A 26,405-nucleotide genomic window follows, 5' to 3' on the forward strand; every position below is an offset into this window, starting at 1 on the left:
ACTTTTGTCATGACATTTTTCAGTTCTCAAAGGAGAGCCCTGGAGAGGGGATTCCTCCACCCAAGAAAGATGGCGACTGCCGTACTGGAGAATGACTCAGGACAGGGGTTCCGGTGGCAGTCCCCCACCGTGTCTCTCCCTGGGCCCTCCAGCTTTACTCTCCCCTCCCGCTACGTCAGTCCTCTCAGCTCTCCGCCCCCCAGAGCCCCGGAGAGAATTCATTCCCTCCTCTGGCAGGCGGCACAGCCACAGACGTATCAATCTAGTGGGGAATTGTGCTGACTGAGGGCTGATTTTCTGTCCTTCAGAGAGCAGCTGACTTCTCACCTTGCCCTAAGCCAAGAAATGGTATAGTTGGCCCGTGAGAGAAAAAGAAGCGTTCAAAACACTGGGCTTGACTTGGTAAGCTCCTTTTTTCTCCAGAAACTTGTCCCTCACATCCTTGCTCTCTTGAGAAACTCTTTTTTTTTAAAGGTTTGGGTTATTTTTTTTTATTTATTTTTTTACAGAGACAGAGAGAGTCAGAGAGAGGGATAGATAGGACAGACAGACAGGAATGGAACACCTTAGTTGTTAATTGATTGCTCTCTCATATGTGTCTTGACCGCGGGCCTTCAGCAGACCGAGTAACTCCTTGCTCGAGCCAGTGACCTTGGGTCCAAGCTGGTGAGCTTTGCTCAAACCAGATGAGCCCGCGCTCAAACTGGCGACCTCGGGGTCTCGAACCTGGATCCTCCGCATTCCAGTCCGACGCTCTATCTACTGCGCCACCGCCTGGTCAGGCTCGAGAAACTCTTTAATTCCTTCAAGCCTATGTGTTTGTATGTTATCTAGATTGTCCTAATTTTTGTCAGCAGGAGACTTGATCCACTATTAACTGTTGCATGGTATTTGGATTTGAGAGTAAATCCCTATGCAGTTCTTCTTTTGGAAATGATGAGATTAGCCAATATTGAGTGATGTTTTACTTGTTAACAATTAAAAATTAAGTCACTTTTTTAAAAAAGGAAGAAGAAGAAAAAAAAAAGAGAGCCCTGTAGTGGGAGGCCCTGTACTGTGTCGGGCAGGGATGGAAAACGTGGTCTCACATCTGCTTTGACCCTGCCCCAGGAAGGGAGAGGCGCACCCCAGGGACATCCGGAAAGCCAGGTGGCGGAGGAAGTGTCACCAGACACCCGCTCTGCCTGCACCTTGGCCTTGAGTTTCTCGGTCTGCAGAAATGAGAGAAGGGTTATCTGTGTAACTCACCAGTCAGTGGTATTTTGTTACGGCTTCCTTCCTACGCTGACTAAGACGGTGGATAGAAACCTCTTCGTGCCTTCACGCACAAAGCGGAGGAGCATTCTGCATCGCTTCTTAGAGTGTCCCAAGGGTGACCCACTGGCCAGCGCGCAGTTTCTTGGTTTTACTTCCTTCCCCTTCTCACGGCTCCCCACCCTGCACACGAGCTTCCTGGGCTCTTGGACCAAACCAGCTACTTTTATCAAGTCCTTGTTCCAAGATAAACTAAAACAGCAATAATTTTTGTGGTTATTCACCCCCTATTAAGGAATATTTAACTGTCTTCTTTTCTTTTCTCTTTTCTTTCTGCCTTAAAAAGATTTTTTTTTGCCCTGGCCGGTTGGCTCAGCGGTAGAGCGTCGGCCTGGCGTGCGGGGGACCCGGGTTCGATTCCCGGCCAGGGCACATAGGAGAAGCGCCCATCTGCTTCTCCACCCTCCCCCTTCTTCCTCTCTGTCTCTCTCTTCCCCTCCCGCAGCCAAGGCTCCATTGGAGCAAAGATGGCCTGGGCGCTGGGGATAGCTCCTTGGCCTCTGCCCCAGGTGCTAGAGTGGCTCTGGTCCCGGCAGAGCGACACCCCGGAGGGGCAAAGCATCGCCCCCTGGTGGGCAGAGCGTCGCCCCTGGTGGGCGTGCCGGGTGGATCCCGGTCGGGCGCATGCGGGAGTCTGTCTGACTGTCTCTCCCCGCTTCCAGCTTCAGAAAAATACAAAAGAAAAAAAAGAAAAAAAAAGATTTTTTTTCCTATTGGTTTTAGAGAGAAGGGTAGGTAGAGACAGAGAGGGGGGGGGGAGAGGAGCATCAATCTGTTCCTGTGTGTGCCCTGACTGGGAATCAAACCAGCAGCCTCTGCACATTGAGATGATGCTTTAACCAACTGAGCTATCCAGCCAGGGACCTTCCTTTCTTTTAAACAAGATAATGGAAACCCTGCACACATCTTTACACACCTGTACAAATATACCTACCTGTAGGATAAATGCCTAGGGGTATAAGACTGTTGGGTAAAATTAATATGTACAGCTAACATTCTCACAGACGCTGCCATTTTCTTCAGAAGCTTGTGTCTAGTTATTTGGAAAAACTTCTACACATTCTCCCCTCAAATCTTGGTTCTGTCATGTACAGTCTCCTTGGAGTTTTCCCTAGGTGCCTGTCCTAGTTTATGAACACCCCTGACCCCCACCCCCAGTAGCTGAGAGCCCCAGGTTCTAACCTTGCACTGGATCCTGAGACTGGGAGATTTCTGATCCCCGACAAGATCACATCACCACAGGTTTCCTGTGGAGACTGCTGAGGGCCCAGGTTTAGTTTAGCCCTGCTCTGAGGGCTGGGACTTGAGTAACGTGTGGGCCCTTTCGGAAGAAGTTCAATTCTCATGCACTTGACTTGAATTATTTTTGGCCTTGGCTGGTTAGTTCAGTGGTAGAGCATCAGCCTGGCATGTGCATGACCCGGGTTTGATTCCTGGTCAGGGCAGACAGGAGAGGCACCCATCTGCTTCTCCACCCCACCCCCACTAGTGTGTGTGTGTGTGTGTGTGTGTGTGTGTGTGTCTCTCTCTCTCTCCCCCTCCTGCAGCCATGACTCAATTGGAACAAATTGGCACCAGGCCCTGAGGCTGGCTGGCTCCATGGCCTCCACCTCAGGCACTAAGAATAGCTCAGTTGCTGAGCAACAACAGAGCAATGCCCCAAATGGGCAGAGCATTGTCCCCTAGTGGGCTTGCTGGGTGGTTCCCGGTCCTGGTGCATGTGGGAGTCTGTCTCTCTGCCTCCCTCCTCTCACTGAAGAAAAAAAAAAAGTTAATTTGATTACTTCTTGTGTGCAAATCATGTGCAAACACAGCCAACTGCTGAGACCTTACCCTTCAGAACTTAAACAGTTATAGAACCAAAACAGAGTAGCAATAAATCAAAGAAAAGGTTGTAGACAGAAAAGGGGCCACATGCTGAACCTCACAAGCTCAGGGGAACCTGCATGGTGACCCTGCAGACTCAGGCCACACAGCATGGTCTGAAATAAAAACTTTCTCAGTAAAAGCGGTCGGTGGCAGGTGGTCATGTCCTGGGGCGGCATTTTTCTCTGACAAAGGTCAGTGGTTACCTTAATCTAGCCTGTCTGCTGTCTTTTTGCATCTATAGCAAACCTACCCGATAACATACCTTCCAAATGGAAGGTAATCTCTTCCTGCCTCCTCAGGGCAGCCCCCGCTCCAGAGCAGAAACCTCAGACCCCCTCATTGTTATTAGCACGTTAATGGTTAACTGTTAACTATTGTATGTCTGCCTATGGTGAGTACTTATCCATTTCTTTTTAACTTTTTATCCAATCCCAGAGATTTCCCTGCCTTGCTCCCCCCCCCCACTCCCTAATCTATCACCAATGGATTTCAGGTCACCCCCACTCCCCACCCCCACCCCACCCCCGTTATGTCTTTCCCTTGGATTCCGATGTATAAAATAAGTGACGAAACAGCCATTTTCCTGAGCATTTTCTCCATCTGTTGAGATTTTGCTTCCCGGCAACTTTGTCCGACAGTTTGACCCGAATAAACCCATAAAAATTCTGACAGATTTGGACGTTTCTTGCTTTGACAATCTTTTTTTTTTTTTTAATTTTTTTTAAAATTTATTCATTTTATTTTATTTTTTTTAATTTTTATTTATTTATTTATTTAATTTTTTTTAAATTTTATTTATTCATTTTAGAGAGGAGAGAGACAGAGAGAGAGAGAGAGAGAGAGAGAGAGAGAGAGACAGGGGGGAGGAGCTGGAAGCATCAACTCCCATATGTGCCTTGACCAGGCAAGCCCAGGGTTTCGAACTGGCGACCTCAGCGTTTCCAGGTTGACGCTTTATCCACTGCGCCACCATAGGTCAGGCCAAAATTTATTCATTTTAGAGAGGAGAGGGAGAGACAGAGAGAGAGAGAGAAGGGCGGGAGGAGCTGGAAGCATCAACTCCCATATGTGCCTTGACCAGGCAAGCCCAGGGTTTCGAACCGGCGACCTCAGCGTTTCCAGGTCGACGCCCCATCCACTGCGCCACCACAGGTCAGGCTGACAAGCTTTTCTGAAAGGCAGCCGCTGCTGGCAACACGAGCACCTACCGCCTGGCAGGTTCTCTGAACTTGACAACAGTGACCTGACCTGGGGCGGTGGCACAGAAGGTGTCCACCTGGAATGCTCAGGTCGCCCTTTCAAAACCCTGGACCTGTCTGGTCAGGGCGCGTGTGAGAAACAAGTGCTGCGACCTCTGTGCTGGAGCTTCTGGCTCCTCCCCACTTTCTCTCTCTCTTTCTCCCTCTCTCTAAAAAACAAAACAAAGAAACCTGACACAATGTTCTGCTGTATGTCGGCGGATGACTCAATGCTCCCCCCCCACACTTGTTTATTCAAATTGCTAAGAAGTCTTTGTCAGGACATGCCCACTGGTACGAATGCACCCAGACGGCTGAGAAGCACGCGCTGACTTGACCTTGAGAAGGTCACAGCCGAAGGCAGGCAGGCAGGCGTCACATGCAGGCCCAGGGCCGTTGGTTACGTGCGATCCTGCAAGTGCCTTTGGGTGCTCTTCAAAAGTGACCAGTGAAAGGAAAACGTGAAACTGAGTAATTTTCACAGGGCACTCACGGGTCCTAAGGAGCCCAGGGACCTTAGTTTGAGAAACACTCTCCTAGCACTGACCTTGATTTCCAGCATGACCTTGGGCCAACCTTTCTGCCATTGTTGAATCTCTCTGTACATCCTTCCTACACAAACAACGATTCCTGGGACATGGAGGAAGTTAGAGTATCTTCAGATACTTCAGGAAGGGACAGGGTTTTATAGGATTTATTACAGACCTCCCCCCAACCCTCCTACCCCCCACAGAGTTGGGAAAAGAATGCCGGACCAGGACCTTTAAGTCAGCTTTGGCTTTGGAGTCAAAAGGACTCGGATCCAAATTCTAGATCTGCCCGTTGCTGTGGGCAAGTGAGTCGACTTCTGCCATCCTCGGTTTCTGCCCCCCCTAAAAGTGGGTATGTTTCAAAATGCCATTTCCAGAGCCACCCCGGTGAGAGCCAAGAGGAGGTGACTCGGAAATGTGTGGAGGGCAGAGCCCGGCCACAGCGAGGCCAGGAGTCGAGAAGAGGCCAGGCAGAGGCAGAATGAAGTCGGTTGAGGCCCAGGGCAGGCACAGAAGAAAATATTGGGCCCCTTAAAAAAGAGAGAGAGAGAAAGAGGGAAAATAAAAATACACGTTAACCATATTTTTAAATAAATAAAAAAATATTATGTATTATGAATGTTAAAATCGCACATATGAAACCAAACTTGGTGTCATTAGAAAAAAGTGTCAAGGTGGGGTTTTGCGGGGCCCTTCGCCAGTGGGGGGCGGAGGGCGCGCACCCGGTGCGCCCCGCCTTGAAATCCGCCTCCGAGGCCACCCGGGCCGCTGCGAACGCTCCAGGCGCTTGGCAAACAGCAACAGAAAAGAGAAAGTGGAGATGCTCAAGTCCCGTCTATCGCTTGCATTCTGGCGTGTGACGGTCAGGACATTTCACCCTAAACAGCCCTGAACTTTCGCTCACTTTTCTCCGTTCTCCGCTCCACCGGCTTCGCAGCGGCCGGTCCCCACCCCTTTCCTTCCAGGCTTTCTCTTCTGCCCGCGGCGGGAATGGTCACCTGTGCAGAGAGCGCCCCCCGGTGTCCTTCTCGTTCCTGCAGGGACCGTGAAGCCCACCAAAGACTGAGGAGAGGTGGGGCTTTCTGGGGTGGGGGTGGGGGGGCTCCAGAGGCCCAGCCGATCGTCCAGCCCCGCCCCACAGAGGCCGTTCTGTCGGCCCCCACCCTTTGTAAGAGTCAAGTGGAGGAGGATCCGGGCGAAGTCCTGGGTGGGAAGCAGCAACTTGCGCCAGACCTAAGGCAAGTCACGGCTTCTCTGGACTCGGTTCCCTTTCTGTGAAGAGCCCCGCCCCGCCCACCTTAGAGGCCCCAGAGAGAACACCGCATGGTGGGTGGGAACGCCAGGAAAACACCTGGCACGGGCACTGCCTTCTTGCAAGAGCCCCCCCCACCACCATCGTGTTCATGGTGCTCCTGGGGGGGGGGGGCCTGGTGGGGCAGCAGGGGTGTGGGCAAGACTAAGGTGGAGTATCCTTGTCCCCTTGGGCTATGCTCTTTACCGTGCATCCAACACTCTGCAGCCAGAAAACACCTTTTTTTTTTTTTTTTTTTTTAAAGATTTTATTTATTAGAGAGGGGGGGAGAGAGAGAGAGAGAAGAGGGAGGAGCCAGAAATATCAACTCCCATATGTGCCTTGACCAGGCAAGGCCAGGGTTTTGAACCGGCAACCTCAGTGTTTCCAGGTTGACACTGTATCCATTGCGCTATCACTGGTCAGGCCAGAAAACACTTTTAAAATAACACAAATCTAAGCCTGCAATCTCCCAGCTCAAACCTCAGGGCTCTTCTTCCTCCCCTTCAGAATGAGCCAAACTACGTCCGCGTGCCAAGCCTCCTGCGCCTCTCTGGGTTTTCTCCCCCGGAGGACCCTGCCTTGCAGTCACACTGAATGTCCCCGTAACCATGGCTACACCTCCCTGCTACCTTTCCACCCTCCCACTGGGGAATGGGCGAGCCTCACTCTGCAATCCTCCGTCTGACTTAAGGTGGGCGGGTCAAGCTGCAGCATCTCCCTGAGGTCCTCAGCAATCTCGCCTCCCGTGCTGTGGGGAGGCCCAGGGTTTCCATAGCCCCTTCCAGCTCTGACCGTGGCGTGGGTCATGCTGTGTTCTGTGACCACAGGAATACACAGGCACATGTGCACACACACACACACGCATGCACACCCAGCACACACCTATACATCTATAACAAAGCACATGCATCTGCATGCATGTCCACACATAAACTCACAGTACATGCATGCGCACACATACAGGTTCATCCCTAACACATATGCGTACACATGTGAACACGCATGCACATGCACAACACACACACACACACACAATGGTGACAGAAAAATAATGTTGACTAGGTGTTCCATCACCAAAAAGGGTTTATTTGCGAGGAAGAGAGGGTGGTGACGCAGGGCATGCGGACACAACAAGCCGCCTGCACGCTCTGGCCTGCGTGCCCAGATTGCGGGGGGGGGGCAGGCACACAAGGGAAGGAGGTTCAGGGAAGGGGAATGGAGAACCCTGGAGCTTTATTGTAAACACAGAGTTCTTTCTTGGGGTTCTCTCCTGTGGGGTTCTGACGATTCCTTAGAGTGTGAGAAGACTCATGAGCCCTAGCTCCTCCCACAGACCCTCAGACAGAGGGTCTTGTTTGCTTCAAGTGCCAGTTGGTCTCTACCAACACACACACACACAACATACAGATATGCACACACACATACATACTCATACATATATAAACACAAACTCATGCGCGCACACATACACACATGCACAGACATGCGCACACACGTGCCCAGCTCCCCCTCGGACTGTACATGCCTGGAGGATGGGCAGTGCATTCTTCATAGCCCTTACTGCCAGGCCCCTGCCCGGCACAAAGCCTTAGCAACCGAGGAGTGGATTGGGAGGCGGAGCTCAGAGACCCAAGTGGCAGCGGAGAAAGGGAGGCCACTCAGGTTGGTGGCCTTTGGAAGGCTGCTTCCATGGAAGGGGCCAGTCCTTCACAGATGCTTCCCCCAAGGGCACCCTCCCAGCCAGCCCCAGGGCGAGGCAGGCGTTACTGTCTGCACCGTGTGGGGGAGGGGACTGGGGTGTTGTGGATGATGTGAGTGGCAAGTTCACTGGTGGCCTGGCAGAGGGAATGTCTGCTCCCTGGGTCCCCACATGGTGCTCGGTGTCCTGGGCTGCTGCTGTGAGGGGCATCAGTGCTCCCTCCGTCCTCCCCTGCCCTCCAAACCCAATCAGTCACCTTCTGCTTTGGCGCCCGGGCTGGATGCTCGGCTGGTTCGAGTGTCCAAACCAAGAATTGGAGCACATTGTCTGACAAGGATATTGGTACTTTGGAGGCGACAAGTCAGACTGTGTTTAAAATTTGTTCTTGAAAACTAAGAGTGACTTCTGGCCGCAGGGACTGCCTATGGCCCCCGGTACAACGGGGGCAGTTAAGTAAGAAACTGTTTCTCCCCAGCGTGCAAAACCCGCCAGGAGGAATCTAGGAACCGTGAGGGACTCAGGCCAAGGCCAGTCAGTTATAACCGGTCTTCTCCCGCCCCCCTGGCCGGCCGTCCGTCCCTCGGGCCGGGACCCTCCCCCGCCGCAGGGCCAGACGCGGCTGCACAGCGGGCCCGCTCCGCGTTCTCCCGAGCGGCCTCCCCGCGTCGCCTTTGTCTGGGGGCTCTTTGTCTGCAGGCTGCCTTTGGCTCGGCTCTCAGTCCTGGCCTCCCCTCCCTTTCTCCCGGGCCGGGCTGTTCCCTCCCTCTCTGCGGGGGCCGGGAGGCTCGCGAGGGGAGCCGGCTGGGTTGCCATGGTCACGTTGAAGCCGAGGCAGCTGGCCGGGGCAGCTGCTCCCCGACCAGCCCGCAGGGCGGACAAAGCCGAGTAGCCTTGTCAGCTTCAGACCTAGACCCCGACGGCCTGAGACTGGGGGGCCTGGGACCCAGGAATGAGCTGGAGGTGAGAGGAAGCCCCGGCTGAACTGGGAGGTCAGGACAGGGGACTCAGCTGGGGACTCCCTTCGAGGGAGGGGCCAGTGGTCCAGGCCGGAGGCGTGGTGGGAGGGCGGGGGGAGCTCGGCCTGGCCGGGAGGAGGGCAGGATGGGTGATGGAGTTTCTGACTGTGGGCTGCGGGGCTGGGATGCCCCGAAGGAGAGGTCTGTGGCCTCGGCGTCCTGACGCCCGCAGACAGGTTGGATTCCAGCTTCCGCCCCACCTGCCTGTCCCACAGTGGCCGGTCCTTTCTTAGCCCCTGACTCTTCTCACCTGCCCGTGTCCCTGTGCCTCAGTCTGCCTCGTCTTCCCCACCGCTCCGTGTTGCTGCAGCCCTTTCTGCCGGCCTTTGTCCTCGCTTCTTGTCCCCTTGGTCTGCCCGCTTGCTTGCCGCTCTGGGAGCCTCACAGTCCTGCCCTCCTCCCTCTCCGTGGGTCCCCACTCGCTCCCCCCCCCCGCCTCCACGTAGCTCCCTCGCTCCGTCCAGCACCTCTCCCCAGACCTCAGCCCTCCCCCCTCTGGCTGCGTGGGGTGCGCCCTCTCCCTCCATCCTCTACTCTCTCGGGCCCCCGCCCCCCCCCCCCCATCCTTGGCCGCGGAGTCTCCTGCCTCTCCAAGCTGCAGCACCGCGGTCCCTCTTTCCCCCTGCCCCAGGCTACCCACTCACGGCTGAGCTTGGCCACAGCTCTCTTCTCCCTCCTCATGCTCTAGGTCCTCCTCCTCCTTTCACTCTTGGGGCTCAGTTTCCCATTTGTGCCCAGGGGTGTCAAGGCCTGACTCCTGCCCAGGGCCTCGTCTACCCTCCCCTGGGCCCCCCCATCTGCCGACCCCGGTTGTTTGCCCCAGAGGCAGCTGAGCCCCCCAGCAAGGGGACTGCAGCTTGCGTGGGGGCCCAGCTGGTCCATTGCCCCGCGGCCCCCTGGTCCTGCCGGCCTCCCTCTCCACTGTGGCCGGGCGGTCCGCAGACCCCAGACCCGAAGCTTCTCTCTCCTGTGTGCCTCTCCTCATTTTTTTTTTTTTCCCCAGCTGTTTGCCCTCTTCTCTCTCCTAGGCGGCAGGAGGCTGTTGGCTTGAAGGGGACAACATGAAGGGGGAGGGGAAGAGACCTTTAGGGGCTCAGGAGGACAAAGGCCCTCGGGAGCTGAGAGTGATGCAGGAGGCTTGGGGTGGGCCCCCGGTAGGTGGGTGGACACAGTCTGGGCGCTGCTCTGGGGCCCCGGATGGCTGGGATTTCCCTCGCCGGCCCCTGGGAATCTCGGCTCCGAGCCTCGCATTCCAGCTGGCTCCAGCCCCCTTTCTGTTGTCACTTGACTCCTCTGGGCCCCAGCCCTGCGTCCCTGCCACGCCCCCAGCCCTGGGCCGGGGCGAGGTGGGCATCACCGATCAGGAATTTCTCCTGAGGGAGACAGGGGCCAAAGGGTTCAGGATCTTATGGTTAATCCGACCCTCTGCAATGGACCCGTCTGTGTGGCACCACCACGCCGTCTGGACTGGGTATTCGTGGGCTTGGGCTGTGGAATGTCCCACCAGGGCGTGAGGGGCTGCTGCTGCTCCTCTCTGGAGGCTGGGGTGCCACTCAGCCTGGCCCCGGGCTGGTCTTCCCCAGCACTGCCCTGGAAGGAGAGGCGGAGAGCCGCCCAGGTGAGGTGCTTGGGACACCCTGGCCCCATCCCGGCTTGACTCCACCCCCCAGGGCCAGCCTCTCCCGGCCCAGATCCCCCAGCTAAGGTGTCCTCCGGAGGGGTAGGTGCCCTGGGGGTGCTCGGGGGGCCCGCTGGGGTTTGGTCGGAGAGGACGATGGGGAGAGGCAGTTCTCCAAGCACCCTGGCTGTCTGTTACTAACACCCTTAGCAGGTGCAGCGCCCTTGGGTTTGTGTGGCCGCCGTGGTTTGGAGCCTGTGCCCATCTGTGCCTCGGCTCCCTCAAGGGCCGGCCATTTCCTGGTAGCGCTGTTGTGTGTACTTGTCTGGTTGGGACTCCGTGTTTCTTCCTGGAGAGGTGTGTGGGGTGCACGCAGAGTGAGTTTATGTCAGCTGTGAGGCACACGGGGGGGGGGGGGGCTCTGCAGTGCAGAGACCTTGCTGTGCCCGTAGCCCTGAGTGGAGGTGGACAGGTGGCCCTGGTGGTCTGCGTGGGGCAGAGCACCTCCCCGGCCCACCTCACCCCCCGCTGGCTCTCACTGGATTTGTTTACCCAGGCTCCTTGTGTCTGATTTTCTCTCTGCCTCCTCTTAGTCCTCTTCCCGGCACACCCCTGTGCAGGCCTGTCCTTGCCCGTGGTCAGACACCCTCAACTCCAGCCGGGCCAGAGCTGGCTGGGCCAGAGCGAGGCCTGACTTGAGGCGGCCTCCAGGGCCAGGAGTCTGGACCCCAGTCGGGGGGCAGAACTGGAAGGGCCGGTGGAGACTGGGCAGCAGCGGAGGTTGGGGCGCAGAGCACGGGAGGCCCAGAGGGCGGGGTGAAGAGTGGGTCTGGGGGCGGTGGTTGGACAGGTGAGCCCTGCTTTTTTCCTCCATCCACACTGCTGTTGCTGGGCTGGGGCCTGGGCCTGTGGGGACCTGCGCCTTCGCCCTGCCCTGGGGCTGCTCCCCGTCACCTCCCTCTCCGGGAACTGAGCCCAGAAAAGGGGGAGCAAGGAGGGGCCTGGGTGTGTGGGAGGCCCTGCGCGGGGCGACAGCCATCGCCGGGCCTCTGCTCGGCGGTCCCCTCCGGCGGGGAACCCGGGGTGGGAAGAGGACGGTGGGGACGCCGGCCGAGGTGGGCGGGGACGGCGGGGACCGCAGGGGCGAGCGGGAGGCCTGGTGGGGAGGGCGCGCGGGCCGGGGGCGGGGCCAGCGGGAGCCGGGGGCGGGGCCAGCGGGAGCCGGGGGCGGGGCCGGCGCAGGGGGCGGGGCCGGCCGAGCCGCGCAGTCCTGGCTCCTCTCCCCGGAACAGGCCCCCGACAGCTGCTCCGGGCTCCGCCGCCGCCACCCCAGCCCCGCCGGCGCCGCCGCTCCGGCTCCCAGCTCCCAGCTCCCAGCTCCCAGCTCCCGCCGCCTCCCCTTCCCTCGCCCGGCCGCCGCCACCGAGGCCCGGCTGCGGGCCGGACGCCCGGTCCGCGGGAAGAGCGTTGAGAGGTAGGGCGAGCGGAGGACCCTGCGGGGCGGCGGGGGATGGGTGCCCGCGCCGGGGGGAGGCCGGGCGTGCGGGGCTGCACCTGCTGGTCCAGCCCCTCGCGGTCCGGCCCCGCCCGCCCCCCGGGTGCTCTGGCCAGTCTGCACGTGCGGGCACCCCGACCTTGGGAAGGTGTGCTCCAGCACTGAGCAAGGACCACCCCCCCTTACTCAGTAGGGGAGACAGGTGCTCGTAGGTGGCCCCGCCGAGTCATCTCGGCCCCTGAGAAGTGGGCCCGTTCTCCCACCTGACGAGTCCCTGCGGCCTCCACCCAGCCGGCTCCCGGTTGGGCAGCCTGGCCACAGTCCAGCAGAGAGAATGGCACCCTCACCTGCCTGTGGCTGCCGCTTGTCCACGCTGTAGGGTCAGGTGGTTCTGGTGAGAGAGTGAGCGCCATCCTCAGTGTCCCTTCCCCCAGCCTTCACCCCACTGGTCGCCTGCTGCTGGCAGCACATTCCTTTCCGGTACCTCCACCCCCAGCCAGTCCGGCGCTGTTGCCCAGGGCACGTTGGTGGGTGCAGACCTGAGTGGCACAGCCAGACGGCCCTTCCCTACTGCCCCTGCCGGCTTTCAGGTCCCTCAGCCCCTTGACTTCTAGCTGGCTTGGTCCTTGTGTGCATCCTGCCCCCTGGGGCCTGAGTGTGAGAGTGTGTGTGTGTGTGTGTGTGTGTGGTGTGTGTGTGTCTCCTATGTATCCATGGCGTCTTGTTATCTCATGTTCGCACATGTCTGAAGGTGGTGGCTCTTCTCGAAGGGGTGGGCTTGGGTTTCAAGGAAGGCTGAGGCGTGGATGGAGTTGATGTGTGAGCATCTATGTTTGCCCTGGCTGGGAGTCTATATGTGTGTGATAAGTTTACATGGATGTCACGTGTGAGTGCCAGTCACTGAGTTTGTGACGGGTTGTCTGTGAGTCACAGGTGTGTGTGTGTGTGTGTGTGTGTGAATGAATGTGGGCTGATTTAGCCTCTGTTTACAGCATGCTCTGTGGGCCGGTGTGTCTGTGTGTACAGAGCTGCGTGGGTGTTGTCTGGGGTGGAGGTTAGGGGTGGGGAGAGGAGGGTGACCAACCTGCCCGGGGCCCAGGCCTGGGTGTGGGTCCCAGGTTTGTAATTGCTTGTAATGGGGCAGGGTGGGTGGGGTTGGGGTAGGTCTTGTGGGCGAGTGTCCCACCCAGAGGAGAGGATGGGGGTGGGGGTGTCCGAGAGGGATTGCCCCAGGCAGCTGTGGGCTGTGAGCGCTGTGCTTCCGAGCCTGCTCTGTTTACCTCCCGCTTTGTGATTCTCTCGCCCTGCCTCCCCTGACCCGCCCCCTCCCTATTCTCTGCCTGTCTTTGTATCTCTGCCCGGGCTCCTCTGCTCCCGTCTGGCTCCATGACTCATCTGGGATAGGCATGAGGGTTGCTCAGGGGAACAAGGGGCCCGCTGTTCCCAGCAGCGGTGGGGGTGGAGAGCGACACCCAGGAATCCCAGGCCCTGCGTGTGGCTCCCGGACCGCCACGGGACTAGGCACGGGTGCCTCTGGGGCTAGCTCTGCTCAGATACCCGGGTGCCCGCTGCGACTCAGCCCCTCAGCTGCTGCTGCTGCTGCTGCGGAGCTGTGGGCTCTCAGCTGCCTCTTACATTCCTGCCTGGAGCATCACAGTGGGAGCAGCTGGGGCAGCACAAAGGGATGGGGGAGAGCCCCCTTCTCCTCCTTCCTCCTGGGGTCACCTAGCCCCCTGCCCTCACTTCCAAAGCAGCTCAGCCTTTTCCTCAGACCTGGGTCACGCCTGCTTCAGAAAGTGGAACTGGGGGCCCAGGGGGTCCGGTCTCAGGAGGGAAGACAGGTCCGGGAGAGCTGGGGGGTGCGGGGTGGTCCCAGGGGGCCTCTCGGGACTCCAGGGCCTGGGCAGCTCTGTGCGGACCTGGGAGAGGGAAGGTCAGGACAGCGTTTCCTGTGCGGGGCTGCAGAAGGTGGTACCCGGTTCAGGAGGAGGTACCTGTCGGATGGTTTCCGTTGGGACGATTCCCCCCGGGCCCCGGTGAAGAAGAGGGCTCTCAAAGTTTTGTGGGCACAGATCACTGGGAGGGGTGTGTGTGTTAAAATCTAGGGCGAGGGTGGTGCCTGAGAGCCTGCATTTTCCCAAGCTCCCCGGGGTTGCTGGGGTAGCTGGTCCAGGGGCTACACTGGGCCTAGCAAGCCTACAGAGGACCATGAGGTTGGAAGGTGCTGGGCCCCCCACTTGTCTGAGAATTCTGGGGTCCTAGGTGTGTGTGGGGAACCAGAGTGGAGCCCACTGTCTGGCACGTGGGAAACATTCTAAAAGTACAGCTCATGCTGTCGTCAACTCCCGTTGTCATCTTACGAGGTTGTCCCCAGAGCAGCCCCTTCTGTCTCTCTGCTGCTGCTGGTTGTGACCCGGTCTCCCGGATTGCTCTTGAACTCACCCCACCCCCCCCCACCCATTTTGTCCCCCGCAGAGATGTTGCCCCCACCCCCCTAGGCCCGAGGGAGCAGGAGCTATGGGGCCAGGGGCCCTCTCATCTCTGCTGCTGCTGCTGCTGCTCTTGGTGGCCACTGGAGACGCTGACATGAAGGGACATTTCGACCCTGGTGAGGAGACTGGCTGCTGAGTCTCTGAGGGGTGGGTCTTGGCAGACAGATCCGGGGGCCCTGACCCCTCCGTCTGCCTGTATTCACTCAGCCAAGTGCCGCTATGCCCTGGGCATGCAGGACCGGACCATCCCGGACGGGGACATTTCTGCCTCCAGCTCCTGGTCAGACTCCACGGCTGCTCGCCACAGCAGGTACCTGGCACAGCAGGGCTGCCTGGCAGTGAGCTCCTGGGGCCTCTGCCTCCCCTTCCAACCCCTCTGCACGAGCCAAGAGGCTTCGGAGAAGGCCAGTACCAGTGCATCCCCCCACAGTCCTGGGTGGGGGACACTTTAAATACTAGAGCCAGAGGCAGACCCAGGGCCAGATGTTTCCTGTGACCTCCTGCCCCCTCCCAGGCTGGAGAGCAGCGACGGGGACGGGGCCTGGTGCCCCGCCGGCCCGGTCTTCCCCAAGGAGGAGGAGTACCTGCAGGTGGATCTGCGGCGGCTGCACCTGGTGGCTCTGGTGGGCACCCAGGGGCGGCATGCCGGGGGCCTGGGCAAGGAGTTCTCCCCGAGCTACCGGCTGCGTTACTCCCGGGACGGTCACCGCTGGATGGACTGGAGGGACCGCTGGGGCCAGGAGGTGAGGCTGGCGGGGGCAGCAGCCGGGAAGGGTGCCTCTCCTCTCTCCTCCCGCTCCGTTTGAAACGCCACCTGTCCGCCTGTCGGGGTCACACCCCCTCCGGCCCCAGCCTCTCCGTGCAGCTCCACCTAGTGTCGCAAACGTGAACTGCGGTGCCGGTCCACCTAGATGCCTAGCGGGCGGCCCCCTCCCCCCCAGCTGCCCACCCGCTTCCCACGCTGAAGTTGAGTCCCATGCCCACCTCGAGCCTGTCCTCTCCCCGCCCCCCTCCACTGTCCTCCAGCCCAGGAGATCTACCCCCACGTGCCCAGTGGTTCAGGCCACGAGCTAAGATGATACTCGTGACTCCATGTTTTCCTACCTCCTGCTTCCAGTGCATCAGCGAGGCCGGCTGTGCTGCCTCCGGGCTGTTTCCCGCTGCCCCCCACTCCCCAGCACCCCCATCGCCACTGTCCTAGGCAGGGCCCCCCAGCTCCCACGGTGTCCCAGCCAGCCTTGGCAAAGGCCTGACGCAGTCTCCTCACTGCTCTGCCTGCTCCTGCCCTTCCTCAGTCAAGTCCCGTCTTGCCCGAGAGGCGACCGCCCGGGCGCGCTTTAGAAAGAGCACGTTGTCAGGTGGCACATCGGCTCCCGGCCCCCGCCGGCTCCAGCCCCCGCCGGCGCCCTGCTCTGCCAGAACAAGAGCAAAGCTCCTTCCCGGCCCCGGCCTGGCTCTTGCACGTCCATCACTCCTGTTCTTGCCCCACCTGGGCCACGCGGCTTTCCGGCAGCTCCGGAACGGGCTAGGGCTCATCCCAGGGCCTCAGGACATGCTCGCTTGCTGTGCTCTGTGCCCAGGAAGCCCCCCCTCACACCATCACTTCTTTCCCCGGTGTCACTGGCACATGCAGGTGCTGGGCCAGAGCCTGTGCAGCCGGCAGAGGGGGTGGGGGAGCTGGAGCAAGGGAGCAGGGGTGCAGGGCTGTGAGGACAGGGCGGAACACGGCTCGGAGGCCTGAGTGGTTTGGAGACGGATGCCTGGAGCCAGGCTAGGGCTGGGAGGGCTGACCACTGGGGCTGACCGCTGGGGTTGACAGAGGTCTCGGCTGCAGCCCCACAGTCCGTGCGCTTGGTGTCACCCTTCCTGGGTCTCTGTGGCACTGTGGACGGGGCCAGGCAGTAGCTGGTGACAGAGAACTCAGGTCTGCCCTCTGTGCCTATCCATCCCCCCGTTTCCTGGCCCCACAGGTGATCCTAGGTAATGAGGACCCCGGGGGAGTGGTGCTGAAGGACCTGGGGCCCCCCATGGTCGCCCGCCTGGTTCGCTTCTACCCCCGGGCCGACCGGGTCATGAGCGTCTGTCTGCGGGTGGAGCTGTACGGCTGCCTTTGGAAAGGTGAGTTGTTCAGGGGGTTCATCCTCTCCCGAGAACGCATTTCCTGTCCTGGGGACTGCGGGTGGGGGGCTTGGGGAGAGGGACATCCAGGGTCCCTTTTCTGCGGTCACTCTGAGTGAGGAGAGAGCTGGCCAGCATTGCCTCCTCCGTGCCAGTGGGCCTGTGACGGGGTGGGGGACGGAAGCTCTGTGCTCTCACACACCCCTTCCCACCCTGGCCCAGATGGACTCCTGTCTTACACGGCCCCTGTGGGGCAGACGATGTACTTATCTGAGGCCGTGCACCTCAACGACTCCACCTATGATGGACACATGACGCACACCACTGGCGGGTGAGGCAGCAGGGCCCCGCCAGACCGCAGCCTGGGGGGGGGGGAGAGGACGATGAGGATGGGGGTGGGCGGGGTGGGGCCTCAAGGGAGGTGGGCGGGGAGGGAGGGAGGACGATAAGGATGGGGGTGGGCGGGGTGGGGCCTCAAGGGCCAGGGGCCAGGGCTGAGGGGCGGCAAGGCAGCCACTCGCTCATGCCGTGCTGTGCATATGAGGAGGAGGCACCCCTTTGCTAGAGCTTGTGTCTGTTGGCAATTGTCCCAATAAACGCACACACATCATAGGGTGTTTTGTGCAGCACGTAGCTCTAAGTACCTGTCCTAGTCCTGGGGGAAGGGAGAGAGAGCTGCAGGAGTCTGGGGTGGGAGGCTGGCCAGGCCACTGCAGAGCGCCCTTCCAGGTGACACTTCCTTCTCCTCCTCCGCCCTCTTCCCTGGCCCGCCTCTCCAGCCTGCAGTATGGAGGTCTGGGCCAGCTGGCCGACGGCGTGGTGGGGCTGGACGACTTTCGGAAGAGCCAGGAGCTGCGTGTCTGGCCGGGCTATGACTATGTGGGATGGGGCAACCACAGCTTCCCCAGCGGCTACGTGGAGATGGAGTTTGAGTTTGACCGGCTGAGGGCTTTCCAGGCCATGCAGGTGAGCATCTCAGGGAGGGTTCTGAGACCCGGCGGGGTGTTCTTTTTTATTTTATTTTATTTTTTATTTTTCTGAAGCTGGAAACGGGGAGAGACAGTCAGACAGACTCCCGCATGCGCCCGACCGGGATCCACCCGGCACGCCCACCAGGGGGCGACGCTCTGCCCCTCCAGGGCGTCGCTCTGTCGCGACCAGAGCCACTCTAGCGCCTAGGGCAGAGGCCAAGGGGCCATCCCCAGTGCCCGGGCCATCTTTTGCTCCAATGGAGCCCCCACTGCGGGAGGGGAAGAGAGAGACAGAGAGGAAGGACAGGGGGAGGGGTGGAGAAGCAGATGGGTGCTTCTCCTGTGTGCCCTGGCCGGGAATCGAACCCGGGACTCCTGCACGCCAGGCCGACGCTCTACCGCTGAGCCAACGGCCAGGGCGGGCAGGGTGTCCCTGAGGCGGCTGCCCCAGCCCTCCTGCCCTTGGCTCTACCCACCTCCCTTTTCCCTCCCAACCAGGTCCACTGCAACAACATGCACACCCTGGGAGCCCGCCTGCCCGGAGGGGTGGAGTGCCGCTTCAAGCGAGGCCCCGCCCTCGCCTGGGAGGGGGAGCCGGCGCGCCACGCCCTGGGGGGCAGCCTGGGGGACCCCAGAGCCCGGGCTGTGTCGGTGCCCCTGGGCGGACGCGTGGCCCGCTTCCTGCAGTGCCGCTTCTTCTTCGCGGGGCCCTGGCTACTGTTCAGTGAGATCTCCTTCATCTCTGGTAAGTCCTGATGTCGGCCCAGTCCCCACCCTCCGGGACTGCCAAGCCCTCCGTGACCCTCATATCCCCCCCTCGGCACCCTATCTACTCACCACCCGCGAGACTTCCCAAGCAGGGGGTCTCCCAGATAATAGGAACCTTCCCCTTGTCCTCCACCTGCCTCTGTCTCTCCTGTGTGAGCCCATCACTCTGGACTGAGCCAGTAGGACAATGCCAGCTGTTAAAATACAGAAATACTCTGTGCTGGTTGGGAGACAGCCTCTTCTGTAAGCCTCCTGATACCACCACTCCTACCCTGGGCTTCCGGGGGGCAGGTCCTGCATCTCCCCACAGTCCAGCCCCGAGAAGGTCAACATCCACCACAGCCAGGGCCTCCAGACCCCCGGAACCTCGTTGCCACCGTCCATTCTGATTGGTTGGGACAGGTGTTGAGTGTCAGCCCTGCTCCCGCTCCTCACATCCTCTGCAGGCCCCTTCCCTGTGTCTCCCCGCCCTATCTGCCTCCCTTGCTTCTCTTCCTTCTCCCCAGATGTTATGAATGACTCCTCTTTGGCTCTGGGGGGCACCTTCCCACCAGCCCCCTGGTGGCCACCTGGCCCGCCTCCCACCAACGTCAGCGGCTTGGGTAAGCAGCCTGGGGGGGGGTGTCTTCCTTCCGGGGTGGGTCCTGTGCAGGCAGCACTTCCTGGGGACCCGCCCCCCAGCTTGGGTGGGAAGCCTCCTGCCATGCTGACCCTCCTGCTTCTGCCAGAGCTGGAGCCCAGGGGCCAGCAGCCTGTGGCCAAGGCTGAGGGGAGCCCGACTGCCATCCTCATTGGGTGCCTGGTGGCCATCATTCTGCTGCTGCTGCTCATCATCGCCCTCATGCTGTGGCGGCTGCACTGGCGCCGGCTGCTCAGCAAGGTGAGCTGGTGAGCTGGTGGGCTGGGGCCGTGGTGGGCAGGGCTGGGGGGCTGTGGTGGGCAGGGCTGGGGGGCTGTGGTGGTACGAAGGCCCGTGGTGGGCGGGGCTGTGGCTGTAGTAGGCAGATACTGGGACCTGTGGTGGGAGGGGCTATGGTCGCGGTGGGCGGGTTTGGAGCATGGTGGGCGTGACCGGGGCCCGTTGTGGGCGTGGCCAGGCCTTGGTGGGTGAGGCAGGTCCGTGACCGCGTGTGTCTGCATTAGTCAGGGTCCACCCAGGTCCGAAGCACAGTGTAGTTAGAATAATTACACTTAGTATTAGTAAAGGGACCACTTATAAAAATGTGGGTGAGGTGCATAGAAATCAAAAGGCGTAGCGAGGTCCCCAGGGTTGGTCACCATAGAATGTCACCATTCTGTTCTGGGCTGTTTGGTGAGAGAAGGCTGCACTTAGCAGAACCTGGCGGGGCGGGGGCAGGGCTGTGCGAAGGGCGTCTTGAGGAGCCAGCGGACTTTGGTTCAGGGATGCAGTAGCCTGAGTCCACCCCTCAAGGAGGGGCTGGGAGAATGATTACCCTAGCCGCATTGTCCACCGGCCCTTCCAGGGGTCGTCAAACTTTTTATAAAAACCGCCCACTTTTGCAGTGCTGGTAGACCTGGTCCCTACCGCCCACTAGTGGGCGTTCCAGCTTTTATGATGGGCCAATGGCGGCGCTGTTTGGTTGCACGGTAGGGACCAGGTTGACCAGCACTGCAAAAGTGGGCGGTTTTTATAAAAAGTTTGACGACCCCTGCCAGACACTGCTGGGCTCCTCGCAGGCCAGCCTAACCGCCGTCAGTCAATGCGGTCCACACGGGTCCCCTCTTCTTCGGGCAGAAGCTGGGTGGGAAAAGGCGGAGCTGAGGGAGTGGCTGGAGGAAGGCTGGCACACCCCAAACCCACGTCTCCAGCGAGGGTCCGGGGCGCTGATATGCACTCAAGTTGATAATGATGGACGGTTGGACTTGGGTGGGATCCCATCCTGGGACTCAAATGCTTCCGCGCTTCCGTTTCTGTACCCGTGAAGTGGAGTTTACAGTAGACACAGCTTGTAGTACTGTCGTGAGCAGGATGGCAGTGGGGGACGCGGGCACAGCATTCGGCGAGGAGCTGGGACGCGCAGCCCTCGCCAGCAGCACAGGTCACGCTTCTCCTTCCCCGTGAGGCTGAGCGCCGGGTCTTAGAAGAGGAGCTGACAGTTCATCTCTCTGTCCCTGGGGACACCATCCTCATCAACAACCGCCCAGGCCCCCGAGAGCCACCCCCTTACCAGGAGCCCCGGCCTCGTGGGAACCCGCCCCACTCCGCCTCCAGTGTCCCCAACGGCTCTGGTAAGACTTGCCTTGCTCCAGTTCCCCCTCCGTCCTCTCTGCCTGTTTTCTTACTGTGTTTCTTTCCCATTCTTTTTTCGTTTTTCCTAGTTTCAGCTCATTTCCTTATTTCTGTGCCCCTGGTCACCACCCACCATGTCCCTACCATATAATCTTCCTTGATAATTTCCCATGTGTTACCCATAATCCCCAGTGGTCTCATCCTGTCTCTCTTCTCTATTGTGGCCTCTCATTGTCTTCCTGGCCCCTCTCCTTTCTCCTAGACTCACTGTGTATCTTCCATCCATCCATCTATCCACTTGTCATCCATCCATCTATATTCATACATCATTCATCCATTCATCATGTATCTATCACTTATTTGTCCACCCATCCATCTATCATCTATTCAACCATTTATCCATCACCCATCCATTCATCTATCCATCCATCATTTATTCATCCATCTATTCAGCCACATATCTATTCATCTATCTTCCCTCTATCCATTCATCTAACCATCTATCCATTATCTATCCATCCATCATCCATTATTTATTCATCTATCCACTCAGCCACATATCCATTTGTCTATCCACCATCCATCCACCCATTCATTCGTCCACCCATCTGCTCATCCACTCACCGTCCACCCAGCTGTCCAGCACTCTCCACGTCCTGTTTTGTCCTGTCTCCGTACACTCGTTCCAGCTGGCCCCGTTCTTGGCCTGCTCCGGATCTCCCTGTCTGTCTAGCCTTGAGTCTCATCCCTTCCCCGTGTCTCCCCCTCCTTCTCCCGACAGCGTTGCTGCTCTCCAATCCAGCCTACCGCCTCCTTCTGGCCACTTACGCCCGTCCCCCTCGAGGCCCGGGCCCCCCCACACCCGCCTGGGCCAAACCCACCAACACCCAGGGTAAGCCCCTCTGCCCTGGGCTCCACCAGGCACCCCGCCCCTCTACTGGGGCAGAGAAAAGTCCTGACACCTCGCACTGCCTCCTCTCCTCCTGTGGCCTCTTCTGCTCTCCCGAGTTCCCACGGAGGACTCTCTCGGGCCCTTAGCCCCCCTCTGCTGCTGCTTGCTCCGTTTTTGAAGGCCTCCCCTCGAGCCGAGCCGAGGAGTAGGAAGCCCACCGGCCCTCAGCTCTGTCCCCTCCTCCTCCCCCACCCCACCTCTTCAGCTCTCCAGAGCCCGCGAGGAGCTTGTGGTGGTGGCCCGTGCTCTCCTGTAACCCCTCCTTCATTCTCCCCTCTCTCTAGAGCTGCAAGGAGGAGGAGGAGGGCCTCTCACCCGGGGTGCTTGCCCTCCCCCCCCATGTGTCCTCTCTCCGCAGTCCCAGAGGTGAAGGCCCCCGCCCCGCCCTTCTGTCTGCTCCTCCTCCCCGGTGTGGCCCTCTCGTTGTCGCCCCCTCTGCAGGGCTAGGAGAGCAGCCCGCCTCCTGTCCTCTCTGTCTGTAGACCCCTGTTGTGCGGGCCGCAGGAACTGTCCCCTTCTCCCCTCTCTGTGTGGCCCTGTCTCTGCTTGTCTCTGAGCTTGGTGTGTCGGGTCAGGGAGGGTGTGGGTGACCAGGCCAGGGGTGGGGCGGGAGGGGGAGACAGCCGAGTGGGAGGGCGGGGGCTGGCGGTGAGGGCCGCTGAGGCTTGGCAAGTGGAGGGTGCCCATATATATACGGCTGACAGAGTCTTCCTTCTGACGGCGGGCAGAGGAATTTCTCTTCCGGATGAGACTTAACTCCATGGTCTCTTGGGCTATGCTGGGGTCCCCGAGAGAATAAGACTTTGCGACCATCTCCAGCTCCCTGAAAACCCTGGCATGGCTCGCGCTCGCCCTGTGCCAGTGTCTTCTCTGGTCTGGGGAAGTTGGTGGAGGGCAAACCCGGCCTCTCGGCCCGCTGGGAGACCGGGCACCCGTGGGAGGCCGGGGCGCGGGAAGGCGGGGCTCTGGGGGGCTGCTCCTGATGCTTCGTCCTGTCTGTCTTTTTCCCCCCCTCTCCAGCCTGCAGTGGGGACTACATGGAGCCCGAGAAGCCGGGCGCCCCGCTCCTCCCCCCACCTCCCCAGAGCAGCGTCCCCCACTATGCCGAGGCTGACATTGTCACTCTGCAGGGCGTCACCGGGGGCAACACCTATGCTGTGCCCGCGCTGCCCCCGGGGGCAGCGGGGGACGGGCCCCCCAGAGTGGATTTCCCTCGGTCACGGCTCCGCTTCAAGGAGAAGCTTGGTGAGGGCCAGTTTGGGGAGGTAAGGAGGATCCCTGCCGGCCATCAATAATGCCTGACTGGGCCCTGGCCAGTTGGCTCAGCGGTAGAGCATCGGCCTGGCATGCGGGGGACCCGGGTTCGATTCCCGGCCAGGGCACATAGGAGAAGTGCCCATTTGCTTCTCCACCCCCCCTTCCTCTCTGTCTCTCTCTTCCCCTCCCGCAGCCAAGGCTCCATTGGAGCAAAGATGGCCCGGGCGCTGGGGATGGCTCTGTGGCCTCTGCCCCAGGCGCTAGAGTGGCTCTGGTCACGGCAGAGCGACGCCCCAGAGGGGCAGAGCATCGCCCCCTGGTGGGCAGAGCGTCGCCCCTGGTGGGCGTGCCGGGTGGATCCCGGTCGGGTGCATGCGGGAGTCTGTCTGACTGTCTCTCCCTGTTTCCAGCTTCAGAAAAATACAAAAAAAATAATAATAATAATGCCTTACTGTCCGGAGCTCTGGTGCCACCCCCACACGTCCCCCCTCGAGTGGGGACCTGCCGTCTGGGACTGGGTCATGATAACTGACCCTGTGGCCTTGGTGAGCCTTTCGACCATCTAACAAATGACCTTGTTGCTCCAGGTGCACCTGTGTGAGATAGAGAACCCCCAAGATCTGGCCAGTCTCGACTTCCCCCTTAACCTGCGCAAGGGACACCCCTTGCTGGTAGCCGTCAAGATCCTACGGCCGGATGCTACCAAGAATGCCAGGTGAGGACCAGGATGGCCACCTGGGAAGGGAGGGGGTCACAGACAGCGAGAAGTGGCTCAGAGAGAAGTACAGTGGAGACGAGAGAGGTGTCTGGGGAAGGCCCCCACGCGAGCAGGGAGTCGGGCTCGCGCTGGGGTGGGGTGCTGGTGCACCCCTCGGCGTCCCGGCTACCTCCTCCCGGCCTCTCCAGGAACGACTTCCTGAAGGAGGTGAAGATCATGTCGAGGCTGAAGGACCCGAACATCATCCGGCTGCTGGGTGTGTGCGTGCAGGACGACCCTCTCTGCATGATCACCGACTACATGGAGAACGGCGACCTCAACCAGTTCCTCAGCGCCCACCAGCTGGAGGACAAGGCAGCGGAGGGGACCCCCGGGGACGGGGAGGCCGCCCGGGGACCCACCATCAGGTCAGTGTCCCCCAGGCCGGCCCTTTCCTGAGAGCTCCAGCCTGGGGCATGGGGGGGGCGACGACCAGGGTGGGGAGGCAGGCAGGGCATGCGGGCAGGGGCGGGGCACCGCCTCAGTGGGGGCAGGGAGGCTGGCACGGCCGCAGTGGGGGCAGTGGGGGCAGGGAGGCTGGCACGGCCGCAGTGGGGGCAGTGGGGGCAGGGAGGCTGGCACAGCGGCATTGGGGGCAGGGAGGAGGCGCAGGGACTGGGCACAGGCATAGGCGTGGGGGGCAGTGAGAGGCTGAAGGGACTTGGACCCTGTTAGGAACCTCACTGTACTCACATTCTCTGCCCAAGTCCAGATTGGAGACCGTAGTGAAAGCAGTAGCTCTCTCTAAGGGCAGATGAGCCAGGGAAAGATAGAGTGGGCACCTGCCTACCCACAGGCCTCACCTGGCACGTCGTCCGTCTGGGCCCCAGAGTTGGTGTAGCTTCGCTGTGCTTCCTGTCCCGGGGGGATCTGTGTGGTGGGGCCGGCCGGGGCTGCCTCCGTGACCCCTTGTCTCTGGCTCCCCTACTCAGCTACCCGATGCTGTTGCACGTGGCGGCCCAGATCGCCTCGGGCATGCGCTATCTGGCCACCCTCAACTTTGTGCACCGGGACCTGGCCACCAGAAACTGTCTGGTTGGGGAAAACTTCACCATCAAAATCGCCGACTTCGGCATGAGCCGGAACCTCTACGCCGGGGACTATTACCGCGTGCAGGGCCGGGCGGTGCTGCCCATCCGCTGGATGGCCTGGGAGTGCATCCTGATGGTGAGCGCGCGAGGGGCGGGCGGCCGGCAGGGGAGAGCAGGGAGGGGCGGCGTGGTGGGGCAGGTCCAGGGGACCAGCCGGGGTCAGGCGGACGGAGTCAGGGTGGCAGGGAGCAAGAGGGAACCGGAGACACAGGGGGCCCGCGATAGAAGCCGGTGAGTTGGGAGTCGGGACCGAAAACGGGGGGCGGGGCTTGAAAGGGTGTGGCCTGGGCCTGAGAAGGAAGGCAGAGCCGGTGGGCGGCCCCGGGGGCGCACAGGCTTATTTGGGGGAATTGGCCCAGGAGGTGCTGAGGGCTGAGAGGATGTGGCCCCGCTGGGGAAGGGAGGGCGGTCAGTGTGGCCTGACTGACGTCCTTCTGCCCCTGTCGCCTCACCCGCACACCAGGGGAAGTTCACAACGGCCAGTGATGTGTGGGCCTTCGGGGTGACCCTGTGGGAGGTGCTGATGCTCTGTCGGGCCCAGCCCTTTGGGCAGCTGACAGATGAGCAAGTCATCGAGAACGCTGGGGAGTTCTTCCGGGACCAGGGCCGGCAGGTCAGAACCGATGGACATGGAGGCTGGACGCAGGGAGGAGGGGGCGGGGTGCTGGCGGTGGGGGGCAGAGGCTGTCGTTGTGGGAACTGAAGACCACTGTTCCCTGCCTCCTGTCCGCGTGGCCGGCTGCCACGATGCAGGTATACCTGTCCCGGCCTCCGGCCTGCCCGCTGGGCCTGTATGAGCTGATGCTTCGGTGCTGGAGCCGGGAGCCCGAGCAGCGACCGCCCTTTGCCCAGCTGCACCGGTTCCTGGCGGAAGACGCACTCAACACGGTGTGAATCCTGACGTCCTCCTGGGAGGCCACTGGCCCCCCAAAACCGGAGGAGCTGACGGCAGCCCCACACTCCCCCGGCCTCTCCCCTCTGAGAGAGGCAGTGTGACCGCAGGTGGGCTGGGCCTGCCAGGGAGCCGACCCCTCCCTGCCCCTCTCCCAGATGCCCCCACTGCCCACCCAGCTGGCCCTGTGGATGGGATCCTCTCGGACCTCTTCTCGCCCTCCCTTGGGGGAGCATGGGGCAGATACAGGGCTGACACTGGACACGGCCCCCGGAGCACCTGGGCCCCCTGGACAACACTGGTTCCTGGAGGGAAGGCTGTGCACCCCCTCACCCCAGCCTCTCTCTGTCCGTCACACACTGGACCCCACTGGCTGAGAGTTTGGGGAGTGAGGAGGCCAAACACAGGGATGGCCCTGCTCCTGGAACTGTCCTCAGTTTTGGCCTCTTCCCCCCGCCCACCCCCTCTGAAACACTGGACCTGGCGGGGACCCCGTCCGGACCCCCAGTCCCAGCCCCCGGCCCCCTCCCGCCCGTTGGGGCCAGGACCTCTCTTGCCTGTATGTTTCTGTGGAATAAATGTTGGGTTAGGGGGAAGGAGGGAACAACGCCTGGGGTTGGGCATCTCTGTTGTAGCTGCCACATCGGTTTTTCTATAATCACTTGGGGTTTGTACATTTTCGGAGGGAGAGACACAGATTTTTACACTAATATATGGATCTAGCTCAGTGCAGTTTTAATCCCCTGCTGTAGGCAGGTAACAATAAAGGTTGAGTTTTCCACA

General features: G+C 60.5%; 1 protein-coding gene across 4 annotated transcripts; it reads left to right on the forward strand.

The window, feature by feature from the left end:
- The first annotated feature begins 8,741 nt into the window (after positions 1 to 8,741).
- Positions 8,742 to 26,405, forward strand: DDR1 (discoidin domain receptor tyrosine kinase 1). Of its 4 annotated transcripts, none has more exons than XM_066254216.1 (18): positions 8,742 to 8,904; positions 14,549 to 14,681; positions 14,773 to 14,875; positions 15,080 to 15,308; positions 16,536 to 16,683; positions 16,906 to 17,014; positions 17,463 to 17,649; positions 18,153 to 18,399; positions 18,929 to 19,024; positions 19,151 to 19,302; positions 20,507 to 20,672; positions 21,455 to 21,565; positions 22,646 to 22,890; positions 23,470 to 23,597; positions 23,789 to 24,007; positions 24,572 to 24,806; positions 25,194 to 25,343; positions 25,484 to 26,405. In XM_066254216.1, the coding sequence occupies exons 2-18, from the start codon at positions 14,591 to 14,593 to the stop codon at positions 25,622 to 25,624; spliced, it is 2,757 nt and encodes a 918-aa protein (XP_066110313.1). In that variant the 5' UTR covers positions 8,742 to 8,904; positions 14,549 to 14,590; the 3' UTR covers positions 25,625 to 26,405. The 4 variants fall into 4 exon arrangements, with proteins under 4 accessions (XP_066110313.1, XP_066110229.1, XP_066110213.1 ...); XM_066254116.1 differs by lacking the exon at positions 8,742 to 8,904 and adding an exon at positions 10,400 to 10,578; XM_066254206.1 differs by lacking the exon at positions 8,742 to 8,904 and adding an exon at positions 11,835 to 12,052.

Source organism: Saccopteryx bilineata, chromosome 1 (assembly GCF_036850765.1).
Source record: "Saccopteryx bilineata isolate mSacBil1 chromosome 1, mSacBil1_pri_phased_curated, whole genome shotgun sequence".
NCBI lineage: Eukaryota > Metazoa > Chordata > Mammalia > Chiroptera > Emballonuridae > Saccopteryx > Saccopteryx bilineata.

Bases quoted from the DNA above. Each gene is read 5' to 3' on its own strand.
- DDR1 (XM_066254116.1), top strand. From the start codon at position 10,456: ATGTCCCACCAGGGCGTGAGGGGCTGCTGCTGCTCCTCTCTGGAGGCT. The intron at 18,400-18,928 runs GTAAGTCCTGAT...CCTTCTCCCCAG, and splicing joins TGAGATCTCCTTCATCTCTG to ATGTTATGAATGACTCCTCT. The intron at 24,008-24,571 runs GTCAGTGTCCCC...TCCCCTACTCAG, and splicing joins GCCCGGGGACCCACCATCAG to CTACCCGATGCTGTTGCACG.